Raw genomic sequence first — 15,789 nt, 5'->3', positions numbered from 1 at the left:
GACGCTGCTCTTCTTCTTCTTCTGGTCCTGCTGAATGTCTGACTATCGATGCTGACTCTGACTCTGAGTGTGCTGGTGCTGGCGTGTCACGGGTCCCACTCGTGACGGCGAGGTGCCTTGCTGTCCTTTGAGGGCTCATGAGACTATTGTCTTGGATACTGTGGGTGTTACTGGGAAGCCGAGGCCGTCCAATGGCGAGTAGCATGTGACCAAGATGGTGCCGAGCAGGGTTGTGGGTGTCTTGTCCAAAGGATGAAGTGGTTGATTGTTGTTGAGAGAAGTCGCTGCCCATGGATGTCGTAAGATCACTCAATCGCACCTTCTCTTGATCGGAGTTTGAAGGGGCAGTCGTCGGTCGGCGGCTGGTGCCGAGACAGTTGACTCATATGACACCTAAGTGAGATGTGAAAGTAAAGGGGAGGAGGAGGCTGCTGTCTTCACCTTGAATCGATTCGACGGCAAGACGCGAAAAAAAGGCGCTGCCCACTACTAGTACAAGCATCAACGAAACCGACACGAGCGAGTGTGGGTAAATGGTATCTCAAACGGAAAAAAACTTCCAGCGAGCGAGTGTTGTTCTGAGGGGGTATCCTTGGGTCCTTGTTTCCTGTAACGCCTTCGCCAATTTTGCTCTGCTCTGCTCAACATTACCTCCCAAAACGCCTTGCTGCCTTTTTACCCATGCAACAGTATGGCCAGATCCCGAATGCTATCATCAATAAATGTGTCATCATAATCATGTGTCGACCGTTCCGAAGTCCTATCAACGACCTGCGCCAGAAGCTGCTGAGAACGATGCAGGTCTTGATCGACGGATGCTGAAACCATGCATGGCCGTGAGATGAAATCAATCAATACCGGACGATTGGCGCACCCGAAGCAATGTCGTCAGTAAGAAGAACTCCGTTTCTGGCACCTGACTTGACGACTTGGTCCATCCAATTGGCTTGATTTCGATCCTTGTGATGTTGCCACCACTTCTTCCGCGACTTGTCCTTGGCCGCCTGGTCTTGTCGTGCTTGGATTTCCACCGTATTCTGATATCGCGGGTCGATTCGATCGTATTCGTCCATGCTGTACTTTCGAGTTGCCCGCGCCTTGTCGCTGTTCTCACGCGAGTGGCCGTAAGGGGTGTTGCCTGCTGTGTTGGCACCTTTACGTGGAGGACGAGTTGGATCCTTGACCAGCCCAGCAGCGACAGCTCGTGCGTGATGGACCAAGTTGGGGTTCCCGCTAATCTGCACTGGCTTCTCCTTTTCACGTCGATCCTTTTCTCTCTCTTTCTCCTTCTCAGGTGTTTGGGGTGTCTGTGATGACGGATTTCGGAAGAGATCTGGTCGAGTGCTGCGTACTAGGTCCGGCCGGGACGTTTGATTGCTTTTGCTTCGTAGACGCCCACTGCTGGCATCATTGACTTTCAACGGATCTGCGCTCTTACTCAACGACAAAGGGTTGAACTCGGTTTGATGCGCAGGTGGTGACACAGGTGGTGGACTCGGCAGAGGATTGCTGGTAAGTGTGTTCAAGTTGACCCGCTTGACGTCCACCGACTGTTTTTGAGACCGTGGAGGTGTAGGCGTGCCCAAGCGGGCAGATACGACGTCTTCTTTGCTCGAGAGATGTGGTGCTGGCGCAGCCCACTTGTCACGCTTGGACAAGACTCTCTTAATGCCTTGATACGCAGGAGCGATAACGGTGTTGACTGTCGGTGCTGTCCTAGGCTTCTCGGCTTCCTTCTGAACAGGTTTCCATTGATCAAGGCCAGGAAGAGGTGGCAATTCTCTGTTCAAGTCGACGGTAGGCCTTTGCTGCTGTGGTGATGAACGCTGTTCCTTGACACCGCCTCGTGAGGCAGAGCTGCCAGGCCTGCTCATATCAGGTGTCACATGGGCGTGGTTCTTGTTCACTGGACGCCATCCTTTCCATCTGTGGTTGCTGTATTCAGACGGCGATCTCCCCGAGTTTCCGCTCTGAAATGAGTCGATGGATCCTGATCGTCTGTGGGTGCGGCTCGCAGGTCTGAAGTATTCCCTCACATTGTTTGCGACAGCTCGAGTCCTACTAGGTGATCGTTGTCGCTCTGTTGGGCTTGTGGGGCTTTGTGAGTTCTGAGTCGATGCAGGCCTCAGGTAATGTCCGAGAATGTCGTTGGTGATACTTCCTGCTCGGCTTGCTGCTCTGCTAGCTGCACGACTTGCTGCTCGGGATGCCTTACCAAGTCTGCTATTCGAACGAGCTGGTCCTCGTCCTCTGGGTTCATCGGCAGGTTGCTGACTCGCCTCAGCCCGACCACTATCCGCTCGTCCTCGACTAAGTGGTTGTATTGACTCCTTCACATCTTGTCTCGCTTCCGTTCGGGTGGCCGGCCGCGAAATGTCTCTTGCTTGTCGGCTACCAGGCCGTGAAGGCACAGCCTTGCGAGGTGGTACCTGGGACATTGGTGTTGGGACTGAACTTGTCGCCTGGGTCGGCGTAGTCTCTGCAGCTGCTAAACGAGCTGCCTCCTCCATGTACTTCTCCCTTTCTCGTTCTCGCTCCTCAATGGCTTTCTTGTGCTTCTCCAACTCTAATCGCATCCATTCCGCATTAGCCGCCTCAACCTTGGGCGCACTACCACTTTCTGAGCCAGAATTGACGTTCTGCGAAGTTCGTTTCGAGCTACGAGCAGGTGTGATGACGGCCGAGGTCATGGGCGTCGACTGTGACCAAGGGTAATCCGTAGAATCCGTGTGTGGAGTCGACCCAGAAGTTCCTACAGAGTCTGATCTTCCAGATATCCTGGGCTTATCTGATGTCTCGCTCTTGTATGAAACGTGCTGTTGTTGATTCTGCGAATGTGAGTGCGAATGTGGTTCGGACCTTCCTTGGCTACTGCTGCCAGTCACGGTGCCAGGTGCATGCTTTGGAGGCTCAGGAGGAGCCATGAGTTGATCGGCTCGTGACCTCGCTGTCGTGTGAACGAGCGGCTGAATGCGGTCATCTTGTTTGAAGAGTTCTTCCACAGGCACGTTCGGCTTGTAGCTGTATTTGGTCGGATCTGTTGGCAGATCTTGTCGAACGGCATCTTTGCCCTTGACACTTGGTTTGCTACCAAGAGCTGCCACTGCCACTGGTGCCACTGGCTGTTGGGGAGGGATGTGATCTGTTCCTGCCTTGATGGTGCCATAATCCAATGCGGGCTTCGCGCCGCCAACTTCCCAGACCTCGTGCGACGGCTTCGGATGTGTAATGATGTACGTGCAGGCGGAGCGTAGTTCGGCGTCAATGTCGACGGGGAGCGGTGGGCGGACGCTTTTCGGGGTCGAGGGTCGCGATTCGGGCGGTGAGGCGTACTGGTCCTTCCATGCTCTGCTGTCAGGTCGCGTCGAGCCGATTTTCTGCACGTGCAGGGTCAGTATGAATTGAAACATGTTGATCAGATATCCCAGACGTACCAAGAGGGGAATGTCAAAGGAGAATTTCCTGCGCATGGCGCCGGTGTTGGGGGGATGTTGTCACGGAGGGTGGAGTGAAGCAACAGAGTCGAGGAGCGGACTGGCGGCGGCGGCGGTGGCAGCAGGTCGAGGGCCTGGGATGGCCGCTGCGTCGTGAGACAGACTCCACCGGGATGCAGGCGTGCGACAGACCAGGAGAAGCAGCGGCGGCAGCACGAGGAGGAGGAGGAGGAGCGGTAGGAGCGCGCAGCCGCAGATCGTGGATCATCCGCCCAGCAATGGCAGAGGTGGAGAGGGAGTGCTTGTGTGCGCGGCGCAAACATGTGCGTGCGAGTGCGTGAGCGTGGGAGCGTGTCGGACAACAACTCTGCTCGCACCACGCTGCAATGCTGGGTCGCGGCGCGCGTGCAGAGGGGGTGTGCGTGTGAGATGGCGATGGTATGCCGAGCAAACACGGGCGCAGTCACAGTGGTAGTCGATACTGCAATAACGAGAAAGAGTGTCACTTGTGCCTAGCGGCCAGCTTCGACGCTCTTCATTCGTGGCTTTGGGCCTGAGTCGTCGCTCCACTTCACACTTGCACGCTTTCGCCAGGTCGTGGCCGTTGGTGGCCCCGGCGACCCAACCATAATCCATCCCAATTGGAATCCGCCTCCTCCCACCGCCCCCGTCTGACACACTGCTGTTCGAAACGGCCCTCGTCGCTGCACTCTACTCTCGGCTGTCTGGGGAGAGCCCCATCTTTCCCTGGCCTGCAGCGCGATGCCGACCGGGGTGCGCAACTATATTGCTGCTGTGCCGTCACTCGCAACACGACACCTCGCCTTGCGTGGCCTGCGCTGCGTGATTGATTGCGCCTGTTACCCAAGCTTCCAGCAACGAGAACAAGCCGTCCAAGCCGCGGGTACACCAAGTCGCGGCCCAGCCTTCTGCTCACGCCGCGCCGCTGGGTCTGCTTCTCCTGCAACCCCCCAACTTTTTCGCAAGCCTCCAGGGGCAGCACCACATTCAGGCCATCCTATCCTTGGTTGCCCTCCTACCGACGGCCCGTCCACGCGCTCGTTCCGTATTCGCGCGAGAAGCGAAAGCGTAATCACACGACGTTGGCGAGGATGACTCTCGCTGCTGACGCTGTCTGTCCACTCCGTACTCCTTTTCTCTCGTTGCACGACAAGGCATAACAACGCAATGACTTCTCAACAAAACCGCAATTCGAACGAGGTCTGACAAAGGTGGGCCAGCAGCAGCGGGACCTGCTTTCGAGCAATGCCGGCAGCTTTAAACTTCGCGCCTGCCTCACATTGCCGAGCCCACCAACCTTACTCGCGCGTCTAGATGACCGAGGGATGTCTCCTCTCACAAGACACATCAATCCACGCTATCGACAAGCATTGGTGAAGATGCCGCATATGTCCAAATGGACGAGAATGCTGCACGTCCTATTCCAGCACAACACCACAGACCTGGAACCATCGACTCAAACGCCCCTCCTCAATGCGGCAATCGTGGTATGAAGCTACTGCGCGAGCAGTCCCACGTGGCGATGCATCCGCTCCATCGACTCGACATCTGTGTGACTATGCACACCACCAAAGGCTATCCTTCGACGGCAACGACCAGATTCAAGAAGACTGCATGTCGTCCATTCCCGGCGTGCTCTGGACCGGAAGGCCAAGAAACACATACCCCAAAGCATTCGAGTCCTAACCTTTCCTCACAACACGTTCAATGAGCCACCTTCAGCCACATCAAGAACTTGCAGCTCAACAGATCGAAAACTGTGGGAGTCGAAGAACACGTTCCCAACGGTGGAAGAACCCTTCGCTATGTTCAGTCTCACATGATGCTTTGGGAAGCTTCGCAATGAAGTGTTACATCGGCGACCACGAAGGGTCTGAACAGAGACGGCATGCCAGCACGAGGCTGGACTTCCTCACCTTCATTGACACTTCTAGAACGGCTTCCAGGTAACGTCACTCGCCGTCTCTACACCGAACGGGCTTGTAGCTCGAATATGTTACCTGTCAAGGTTTCCTCACAATTGAGATAGAGCGACTTGCCGCTGTCGACGACAGGTGAGATGATACAGCAAAACACGACGCCATCGCCTCAGAAACTTCTCAACTAGATTGTGTTTCACTTGTCGAGCTCGTTTCGGCCTCGAAGTCGAGGCCAAGATGGAAAAACTTGGAACATTCTTCCCTGCAACAGCATATCCCAATCCCAAAGAGTACACTTCCCGACCTCACCTCATCACGTCTCCCCAGCAGCAACAGCAGCATGCCCCTTAGTCTTCCCCAACTTCCTCGCCTCAAACTCCAACGTACCCTTCACCTCATCCCTCAAACTCCTCCCCTTCGCCTCCCACCCCAGAATCTTCCTCGCCCTCTTCGCCCTCGCCCGACTATTCGCTCCCCAAAGCCCAGGCCCATACGGGGAGATCTTCGCCACCTCCTCCGTACTCAAAGACCTCACCTCATCCGTCTCAATCAACCCCTGCTTCTTCGCCTCATCCGCCACCCACTGCGAAACCTCGCCCCAGACGTGCTCCCCATTCTCACAAAAGTAATACCCCTCCGCGCCCCAGATAGGCGGTTTCCCAGACCAGTCCGCCGTCGCACCTCCCGCTGCAGCCTGCTCGATCAACTTCACGTACAAATCCGAAAGATCCTGCACGTGCACATTGCCCCAGTACGTCTTGCCTGCATTGACTCTAGGCGCGTAACCCAGTTCAATCGTCGACGCGCAGAGCTGAGGCAACTGCATCGAGCGCTGATTATCCGGGCCCCTCCCAATCCCATAGATCGTCGGCGGACACACGATGGCCGTCTTGATCCTGTCGGCGTGTTGCGTGCCGGCTTCCAGGACGATCTTGTCGACGTTGCGGTGGATGGCGTCGTCGGGGAGGGACGTGACTTCCTTCACACCCTCGAGGTCATCGTAGACTTTCTCCCGGAACGCCTCCCCGAAAGTTCTGGCGCGCAGGTCTTCGAAGAGCAGGATCCCCGTGCCGGATGTGTGGATCAGGAAACGGGGTTTGTTCTTGGAGGCTTTGGCTGAGAGGCCGCGCACGATGGCTTGGATCGAGGGCTCGTGGTCGGCGTGGGCGAAATCTGCATCATCATCACACGCACAATCAGCAACCCAAACCCAAGAAAGTGAAGTAGATGAAACATGACATACGACAAACAACATCCGCCTTCCCCGCCTCCGCCTCAAGCACATCCTCGCTATCCAGATCCCCGTACACGAGCTTGACTTTCGGGTACTGCTGGGCGATCTTGGCGCCTTTGTCTGTGTTGCGGACTAGGGCGGTGATTTCGTACTCTGGGTGGGTTTGGTTGAGGGCGTAGAGGGCGTCGCCGCCGATGTAGCCTGTCGTGGAGATGTTAGTTAACGGGGTGGAAGTGAGGTGAAAGGTCTGTACCTGTCAGGCCGGTGGCGAAGATCTTGATGGGGTGGGAGGTGGCCATGGTGTTGTTGTTCTTTGAATCTTGGTGTTGTGAGATGGAAATTGGCACGTCGTGAGAGAGGTGAAATGTCAAGTCAAAGCAGGAAGGAAGAAAGGGCGTTGGAGGGGCTGCTACTGCTACTGCCCCTCCCTAGACCTACAAATACTCACCTCTTTAACTACAAGGCTACCACCTCCATCCCCATTCCGCGACGCCGCCTACGTGATCTTTCGCGCCCTGGTATACCTTCACTGAGTCACCGGGTGAATTCATGTCACCGATCAGCCGTCGAAAGCAGAAGTAACAACGATATGCAGGGCGTGGGGAGGGTCTGGAGAGCTCTGCCGAGGGCTGTCCGACGTATGTCCGTCGGTGAGCATTTGCGATTAGCCAGGCAGAGGCAGCTGTTTGTAGAATGAGTGTTGATCGTTGATCGTTGTGTCGTGTGCTTGGTAATGAAGTAGTTGTGACATGGGATTTGGGTTGGAGTCGGGGGGTTAGATGGACTGGTCGGCATTTACGGAAGATAGATGGAAGCTCCATCTTCCGAGATGTAGGATGGAGGAGTGAGGTGAGAGGTGTGGTCGGGAGAATTTTGTACTTTACAGATGTCGATCATTGCATCGATAATCTGTCTGTCAATTTCCCTCCTTCATCAAATGTACAAGTCGCAGAATCCCTCCGCTGTCAAATCAGCGTACATCCAACGGAAAACGCCCGCGACTGGAACCACCTCATGAATCGTCAAGCTCGTCACGTATCAGCAGTACACGTTCATGCTACAGCATCTTGTCAGTGAATACAACTTATCTGAACTGTGGTCTCAACACACCTTTCGACCTATAAGTCTGACGCTTCTCCCGCGATCGAATAAGAATCTGGAAGATGATCGTGAAGACGAACATCAAAGCAGCAAGTATCGCCACGGCGAAAGATGCGACGAATAACCTGCAAACCGTGTGGCCTCGTCCTTCATACACCACTCGTGGGTATCGAGGGCCATCGCAGCCATTGGTGGCAGAGCGATTGAGGACTGCCACGGCTATCATGGCGCCGGTGAAGACGATGTCGAACAAGATGCTGGTGAAGGCGAAGAAGGCTATGCCGGCGGTGCAGCATGTGAAGATCGTGTTGAAGATCGTGTAGAGTAGAGTAGCGCCGCCGAGGACGAGGGTTGCAATGTTGCGAGATTCATGGTGTCTGACCGTGAACTGTAGAATGCCAGTGTTAGTACGGAGAAGGGCTTGAATCAGATAATGATCCAACTTACCCAGGCGAATGAGCCGGTAATGACAACTGCTGAGCAGAAAGCGATGAAGTAGCAAGTGATCGCAGCCAAACGCAAGAAGCCGCCTTTAATCGCCATTGTGTTTCGTTGACTCGAGATGGAATGTGAAAGTAAAAAGAGGAGAACAGACACTGGACGTACCACAGCGCTTTCGTGGTGTATCGATGATGAGCTGCTTCCAATGCGTACGCAACTTACCTACTTATCCTCTCCACCAACAACGGTGCCCGGACATGTCACTGCGTGTGACGTCGAACGCGTGACGCATGCACGTAGAAGGTGTTGCGATGAAACCTGCTGCGCCAGCGCAAATGCGCAGAGAAAGATGACCACGAACAACCTCCGCGGCACTGACAAGGTGGCCGTGATCCGGCGGCGTGGCACGTCTTGGGTAATGGGAATTCCAAAGTCTCCCAAGCCATTGAATGCTAAACGGGCAAAAAAGTCTTTCTTTCGTGCTAAGAAAAGCACATGAGGCAGAGCAAGCAAGCAAGCAAGCAAGCAATAGACGGCGTGGCCTGATGCAGCAAGAATAGCGCTGAGAGTGACTGCTGCCGATTTTGCCGAATGTCGCAGAAGTTGATGCCTACTACGAGTGCGAATTCGAAATCTTTCCCATAGTCGCTAGTTCGTGTAGTCATCTTCAGGCGAGCAGGGATGTCATGCGTGTGGCATTGGTGTCGACAGGATTGCGGCTGTGGTGACGGTGGCCGAGGGCGACGTCCCAGAGCACGCGTAAGCTGGAGTTGGCACGATTCTTGGTCGCCGGTGTTGGACGCTGCATCGTTCGTGGCTTAGACGAGAGCATGTCAAATGATACATTTTCGATGCCTGTCCCTTTCGTCGGCCATGTCGAACGGAGAAGTGTGTTGAAGAGTATTGTGTTTGGAGGAGAGAGGAGGATGAGAAGTTCCGACCAGTTCAAGACGACCGTAGACAGGACTCCAACTTTCGTCCACCAGTGATGCCCGTTCCTGCGAGAGAAACAGCAGGATATGCTATGCCCTCGTCGACCACGAACCTAGGCAAACGACGAAGAGAAGAAACACATGAGGCCGGGTTACCTGCGCGAATGAGACCTCATGCCAGTAGCCGTGGGGTGACGATCAAGGTCGAGTCTGTCGACAGTCCAGGTCAATTCCGCACAGCATTTACTGAGGCGCCGCAGCCTCATGTCTCCGCCGTCCCACCATCGTGGCACCCGGCCAGTCGTTGAAGACCTGTCTCAGACATTCGCGCCTTCTCTCGGGCCTTGATGTCTCGCAGAGTGGGTTGGACAGGCATCTCACGGCGGAGAAATGAAGACATTCTTAAGAGGCAGCGTATGAGAGACAGTGCAGAGACACGAGATAGAACAGTCGCGAGCATATGAAAATGGTATCTCTCTAAGTTTGCTCCGTCGCAGCAATCAGAACACCCTCACCTGCCTACTCCTCACATGTGCCTTTCACAATCGAACAGCTAGCCAAAATCGCAGCCAGCGAGTTATCAGCATGTTCCAACAAGAGAGGCGCCAAGCCGCTATCAACATCTTCTGCCTGCACGACCTCCACCAGACCCTTGACGAAGAAGGTCTCCAGCTGTTCCTCGCCCTGCCAATCCTCGACCACTGTGGCGTTCCATGCCGTATGCATCACGACATCGAATACTACGCATCGAAACACGGCTGGCTCAAATGCGGTCATCCCCTGAAAGACACACTCCGTCTGTGCCATGCATTCGAAATCTTTTACCTCACGGCCAGCGATCGCTTGATGAAAGATGAAGATGATCCCGAAATGGTACGAGACCTTGTGAAGTTCCTCTCGTACGCATGCTGCAAAGAACACGAAGACAACTTTCCCAACCCGGAAGCTCTCGAGTGGAAGCTGCTAGACCATGGTATATCGAGTTTAGGGGTAAGAAGTTTTCGTATATTATTTGCCGTAGTTCGAGAGGAAGATGGGAGAGACCAGTTCGCCTTTTGGAGGTTGTCGACGACTTCGTCTTGGTGCTCGTTGCAGTAGCCGTCATCGTCGATCGTGAAGGGGTGTGCTGCATGCTTGATGGGGGCTGTTCTCCGGAGAAAGAGGAAATTCCCACTCGTGTTGATGCCAGCCGTGCAAACGATGAATAAGATTGAAGAGAAACTTTCGAGAAGGCCTTGAGAAAGAGTATTTTTATGGTACAGGCCTGTGCCAAGCCTTAATCATACCTGCGATGTCTATGGCTGTCACAAGTTTTAAGCTCAGGCACGTCCTTGGACTGGACCCAAGCTGAAATTCCAAGTTGATGGCAACCAACGACAGGAGTGGCTCGAGGTAGGTTGTGTCTATTCGAGAAATTCGCGACCTCTTCCCCGCTACAACCAGCCTGAGAAAAATGCTGGAAAGCTTTAGCAAGGCATTATCACCCTGTTTTGTACGGGGATCGTTCGCACTTTGCAACATGCCGAAGCTCTCAACGTCTCTTCACTTCTTGGGTTTGAGAAGTAGCCAATCTGCTTCTTCATGCCGGAAGGTACGACAACGCCCTTGAAAGCTTCAGAGGAACATGGTCATCCACCCTTGTTTGGAGATCGTTCGAGCTTCCTCAGTATCGTGACATGTCGAGCACACGGTCTGCTGGCGTCCAAGGTCCTTTGAGAACGAGATCAGCATGGGAGTCTTTTTAATCAGCTGTAGGTTTTCCACAAGCTCACGCCTAGCCAGGAGATCCAAGCTCAATGGTTCGGAATATCTCTCTTCCCCGTGCAGCAACAGCGTCGAAACTGTGGAGTCCCTATCCGAAGCATGGTCGGACCCAGTCTTTGGGGAATTCGATCGAGTCCTGCACCAGGACAGCTGATCCGGAAAGCTTTGGCGGCATCTGTGGCGGCGTATCGAGTTAGTCTTACCTGTCTCGGTGACTCAGGATGTACTCCTCCTTTGTGAAAAAGATGCCGGTGTTCAAGCTCATAAATGGTGTAATTCTCGAAAGGATATCTCTAATCCCTACATTACAAGCTGGGGGAATACCGTTATGTCCCGTCAACGCTTCGTAAATCTCATGTCAAACGCCTCATCAATATGATTCGATTTCTCGCCAACACAAATGCTAGCCTTTTTTCTTGTGAGTTTCGGTATGCACACTTCGATCGTGGAGCTCATGGAGCTTATTAGAGGTTGGCGAGCCATGCAGCACCGCCGAACAAAGCCGCAGCGCCAATGGCGCCTGTTGGCATAGCTGCACCGGCGGAGCTTGTAGACGATGCGCCAGTGGCAGCAGACTCGCTGGCCGAGTTCAAGGCGTCAGATGGTGCCGCGGTGTAACCCTCGGCGACAGCGTCAGTGGTAGAGGCGAGGTTTGAGTAGGTGGTGGCTGTTGGAGCGGTGATGCCGCTGGTGTATGGCACGGCACCAGAGCTGGCGCCAGAGTAGGCAACGGCAGGTTCGTCCTCATCTGGGTTGGGCGTGAGAGTGCTGTTGGGGTTGAGGACGGAGTCGATGACGTGCACAACACCGCCAGAGACGAGGATGTCAGCGGCGATGACGCGGGCAGAGTTGACGAAGACCTCGCCGTCCTCGATGGTGATGTTGACTGGTGGACCGGCAAGAGTGTCAACACTGGAGCCGTTGGAGAGAAGGCTGCTGTAGGCGACGGTGCCGTTGATGACGTGGTATCCGAGGATTGCAGAGGCTTGCTCGACGGTCAAGTTGGCAAGGGCAGAGCCAATGTCCTCAAAGGCAGCGTTCGTTGGAGCGAAGACAGTGATGTCTGGGGTGGTGTCGAGGGTGTCCGTCAGGTTCGTGGCCTGGAGAGCACCAGCAAGTGCTGTCAGGTTGGCGGCGAGTGCGGTTGAGGAAACGTTGCCAGGGATTGTGAGCACTTGGTCAATGATGTGAACAACACCGTTGGTGACGTTGACGTTGGCAGTAACGACGTTGGAACGCTGGCCGAAGCCAGAGATGACGGTCACATTGCCGCCATCAGTGCCATTGACGAGTCGGACACCGACGACCTGTCCGCCAGTCACAGTCGAGTAAGTCTCGTTGCTGAGGAGGGTGTGGGCGAATGTTGGCGTAGATGTGATGTTCTCGGCATACACTGTGCCGTTGAGAACGTGGTAGGTCAGCAGAGCGGCGACAGTGCCATCCGCCTGGAGTGCTTGCACATCTGGGCTGTTCAAGATTGACTCGAAGGCGGAGTTGCTGGGCGCGAAGATGGTGATGTTCGTTGCGTTTGCGAGTGTGTTGAGAACTGCATTCTGATCAACTGCTGCCCGTTGCTCCAAAGCCTGGTAACTTACTGTCTGGGTTCTGCCCAAGCAAGGTGTTCAGGCTTGACAGATCTGACGTGCTGTTGAGAGCAGCAGCAAGGCTTGGGGTGGTATCGTTCGACTGCGCCGAAGCCAGGCCAGCGATCGCAGCTGCGGTGAGGAACGTCTTGAATTGCATCTTGGTTTGCTCGTAGCGTGCAACAGGAGAGGCACAGTGGATTGGTGAGGGCGAGCGACTTGAGGAACAGCGGGGTTTGAGGGCAGGATGGAGGAGCAGACCTACCGTCTGGTCTTATGAAACCAAGAGCTCTGGAGGCTGACGTCGGCCATGCGAGCGTGGAGTACCCATTGGAGTAGTCCAAGAGCTGGTACGGCCTTCGAACGCCGCGATTCGCTCCATCTGCATGTGCACAGCCTGGATCTCCAGGCTTTGCCTTTCCACTAGGGCGATCGGTCGCTGCCGTCGCGCGTGGTAGCCGTCTACTGTACAAGGAATTTTTGAGCACCGTCCTTTGCGGGAGTGCAACAATGCTGTGCGAGGAACCCGTGGCCATTGCCTCTCCAGGCACGCAGCTCTTGAGATACCACGACTTGTGGTTCTGCTTGCCAGGTGCGCGCAGGTCAGCGCGTGGACATCCGTACCAAGAGGTATAGACATTCGACTGGCCATCAGTGTCCGCGATCACGAAATTGTACAGGTGAAGTGACGTCTTACATTGGATCCGATCTTGACTCCAGATGTACCCCACAAAACGCCCAATATCGACTGGGCCATGCATGCAGCGCGCCGTAAGCTCGACCCGGCAGCGTGCCGAAACTCACCTTGGCGTACTGGGCAATTGCTGTCTGGAACAGCTCCTTCCCAGCAACAGAGCAGCGAACTGACGCGGCATTGTGCTCTGTGAGAGCGCTAGCGTTCATGTGACCTTCACATTTCCTTGATTCTTTGCAGAGTTGAAACAGAGACAGATCCCTCAGCCAGGCATGATCCCGCATTCCAGCAGAGGTGCAATAGCTGGGCGTGGACCACCTTCGAAGCTAGCAGAGTATATCCTTCGCCAAGTGAGTAACAGTCTTTGATTGCGCAGGGCACAGTAGACGGCCATTTTGGCCGTGTGCATTGTGTGATCGCGAGGCAGACAGGCCGGAGTTAGTATTTGTCCGCATGCACGCCGCGTCCCAAGGAGATGACTGCAGCAATCCAGTCCTCGCATCGGTTGGCAGCCAAGATTACCGTCTGCCAGAAATCAGACCGCGTGTGGTATCCATGCTAAACAATCGTATTTTCAAGGCCTTTGTCATCGAAATGCCCTTGTTTGAACATGTTCATTGCCAACGCCGTCTGCGAACATTGCCATGCCACCATGCGGGGAACGAGGTTGGGGGTCCGGAGTTTTTTGACCGGAGTCGTCGGAACGAAGGCTTGGCTGATTGGAATAATGCATGACGAGCAGTGTAGGAGGTTAGGCCGTAAGGCGTCTCTAAGGAAGTCTGGGCACGGCCGAAAGAGGCCGTCGATAGCCTTCTTTGCCGATGCAGAGTAAGTCGCCGAGAAACCCTCAAGCCATGGAGTCCAGAGGAAGCACGGTGTTGGTTGCCTTAGATGCCATCGGCCGTTCAGCTTGAGTACTAGATCGCTCGTCAATACTGCGGTTCAATAGATGTAAAGCCTCAGAAAGAGGTGTAGAAGAAGTGTTGAAGACGAAGAAGCAATAGAGAGATAAGAAAGGACTGAAGTCCAGACACTGTCGCGAAAGCAACGCGCCAAAAGGGCACGGACCGCATTTATGCCTCAGGCATAAACAAATGGGAAATCGAAACAACGACGGTTTCGACATTGACGTGACAGCCTGCTCATCATATACACGAGTGAGAAGAGACTCAGAGTGCCTTGAAAAAGAAGGCGGTAGCGCAAAGGTCTCGTGATGCTTTTTGTCGTCATGAAAGGATTGGAACGACGCCGGCTGGGATGCACGGAAACTTGAAATTTTGATGTTGGTACTTTGGTATCTCTCTCAATCAACGACTGCCTATTAGCTTTGGAATGGACACGTGAGTGACTTGCTCCTTATCAGCTCTCCATACTCGTAGCCAACGTAACGTCTGCGCCGAAAAGAGGGAATGCTTGGTTGGCCCATGGCCCACGCAGCCATACTTCTTCCCCCTTAAGCATGACCGTCATTGCCGTTTGCACCATTATAGCCCTGCTTCAACAGCATCTGAGATGGGGCGCATTTGCCACTCGGTAGCTCAAGTGGATAAGCTCCGTCGCCCTGCACGACATCTGGTCCAGGGTGCGGATACTTGAGCTCAGCAGTGGTGTGCGGCGTCAAACACTCATTGCCATCATCAGCAACGAACATGAGTGGCCGGTCGTTGAACGCGACAAAGCCCGCATCCTCATCGCGGTTATCCTTCGTTCGGAAGACTAGGCGTCGGTGACCTTGAGTAGAGCGGACGACGTAGTGGCTGGATGCGGCGGGCTCGATGTTGACAGCGGCACAGTTCATGTTGAACTCCTGCTCGCGATTGTACCAGATCCAAGCGAAAATGTGAACACCTGGCTCGATGTCGCCCGGAACCTTGAACTCGAAGTCCTGGCCCTCTGGACCATTGCCGTTGTTGCGGTGAGGGCAGTTACCCTCGTACGAAGTGGCAACTCGGAATGTCTCGCCGCCGTCGACGGAGAAGCCGACCTGACAAGACCCGCCGAAGTGGTTGCCGATGCCGCTGATATTCCTGTACAATGTAGTCAGCATATGATCCAGCATCCGCAGCTACCCTTGAATACCAATTCTGAGTGCTGCCAGCCTCCCAAGTAGCGGTAGGAGCTCCCTCAGGAGTACCCATAAGCTTCTGATATCCGCGGCACGGGTATTGCCAGCGAGCGTTAGGGCCGGCCTTGTCATAAGGAAACTCGAGGTATGGATCGAAGCTGTCGGAGGCACGGTGCGGGTTGTTGCGAGCGTTGAATGGTGCTGGGTCTTATTCAGGGTGTCAGCACATTTCAGAGTTCGATGGTCTGGGTATGCTTACAGTTGAGCGCCATGTGCGCGAATGAGTTGGCTGCGAAGAGTGCGCCGACCAGGGCGCATGCGAGGAACATGTTGATGGAAGCGAGTGGGTGTTCAAATGAGCGTGGGAAAACGAGTGTCGGATGCTGGTTATAAAGAGCGGCGTTCTTCGGTGCAGACAAAAGAGTGACTGCTGTAAAAAGTTGGCGGGGTTGAGGTGGTGCGTGGTGAAGAAATGGCGTGTTCCGAAATAGGAAGGAACAGTGAATTCGCAAACGTCGCTTCACAACACTATGGCAGGACGTGCAAGCGCAACAAGAATGATCGCGAATAGACTTACATGCTCTCGTGAAGGGGTCAAATA

The 15,789-nt window shown here is 54.6% G+C and overlaps 6 protein-coding genes across 6 annotated transcripts; 1 reads left to right on the top strand and 5 right to left on the bottom strand.

Moving 5' to 3' along the window:
- Window positions 1–851: 851 nt before the first annotated feature.
- M409DRAFT_56396 (uncharacterized protein) lies at window positions 852–3,757 on the bottom strand (the record flags this gene model as incomplete). Its single annotated transcript, XM_033813281.1, has 2 exons — window positions 852–3,351; window positions 3,435–3,757. The coding sequence occupies 2 exons, from the start codon at window positions 3,755–3,757 to the stop codon at window positions 852–854; spliced, it is 2,823 nt and encodes a 940-aa protein (XP_033665449.1).
- A 1,930-nt stretch (window positions 3,758–5,687) lies between these two features.
- On the bottom strand, window positions 5,688–6,907 carry M409DRAFT_67708 (uncharacterized protein; the record flags this gene model as incomplete). Its single annotated transcript, XM_033817518.1, has 3 exons — window positions 5,688–6,547; window positions 6,618–6,809; window positions 6,862–6,907. 3 exons carry the CDS (start codon window positions 6,905–6,907, stop codon window positions 5,688–5,690), a joined length of 1,098 nt encoding a protein of 365 aa, XP_033665448.1.
- A 785-nt stretch (window positions 6,908–7,692) lies between these two features.
- M409DRAFT_24958 (uncharacterized protein) lies at window positions 7,693–8,252 on the bottom strand (the record flags this gene model as incomplete). Its single annotated transcript, XM_033807475.1, has 2 exons — window positions 7,693–8,097; window positions 8,157–8,252. The coding sequence occupies 2 exons, from the start codon at window positions 8,250–8,252 to the stop codon at window positions 7,693–7,695; spliced, it is 501 nt and encodes a 166-aa protein (XP_033665447.1).
- A 1,415-nt stretch (window positions 8,253–9,667) lies between these two features.
- On the top strand, window positions 9,668–11,086 carry M409DRAFT_24957 (uncharacterized protein; the record flags this gene model as incomplete). Its single annotated transcript, XM_033807474.1, has 2 exons — window positions 9,668–10,072; window positions 10,865–11,086. 2 exons carry the CDS (start codon window positions 9,668–9,670, stop codon window positions 11,084–11,086), a joined length of 627 nt encoding a protein of 208 aa, XP_033665446.1.
- A 224-nt stretch (window positions 11,087–11,310) lies between these two features.
- On the bottom strand, window positions 11,311–12,589 carry M409DRAFT_24956 (uncharacterized protein; the record flags this gene model as incomplete). Its single annotated transcript, XM_033807473.1, has 2 exons — window positions 11,311–12,392; window positions 12,442–12,589. The coding sequence occupies 2 exons, from the start codon at window positions 12,587–12,589 to the stop codon at window positions 11,311–11,313; spliced, it is 1,230 nt and encodes a 409-aa protein (XP_033665445.1).
- Window positions 12,590–14,576: 1,987 nt separating this feature from the next.
- On the bottom strand, window positions 14,577–15,517 carry M409DRAFT_24955 (lytic polysaccharide monooxygenase; the record flags this gene model as incomplete). The annotated part of the gene is made up of 3 exons (XM_033807472.1): window positions 14,577–15,150; window positions 15,203–15,395; window positions 15,448–15,517. The coding sequence occupies 3 exons, from the start codon at window positions 15,515–15,517 to the stop codon at window positions 14,577–14,579; spliced, it is 837 nt and encodes a 278-aa protein (XP_033665444.1).
- Between the last annotated feature and the right edge of the window lie 272 nt (window positions 15,518–15,789).

The sequence above is a fragment of the Zasmidium cellare genome (assembly GCF_010093935.1).
Source record: "Zasmidium cellare ATCC 36951 unplaced genomic scaffold M409scaffold_25, whole genome shotgun sequence".
In the NCBI taxonomy this organism is placed as follows: domain Eukaryota; kingdom Fungi; phylum Ascomycota; class Dothideomycetes; order Mycosphaerellales; family Mycosphaerellaceae; genus Zasmidium; species Zasmidium cellare.
Note: the sequence above shows the minus strand (reverse complement) of the source record. Positions and strands in the feature narration are given on the sequence as shown.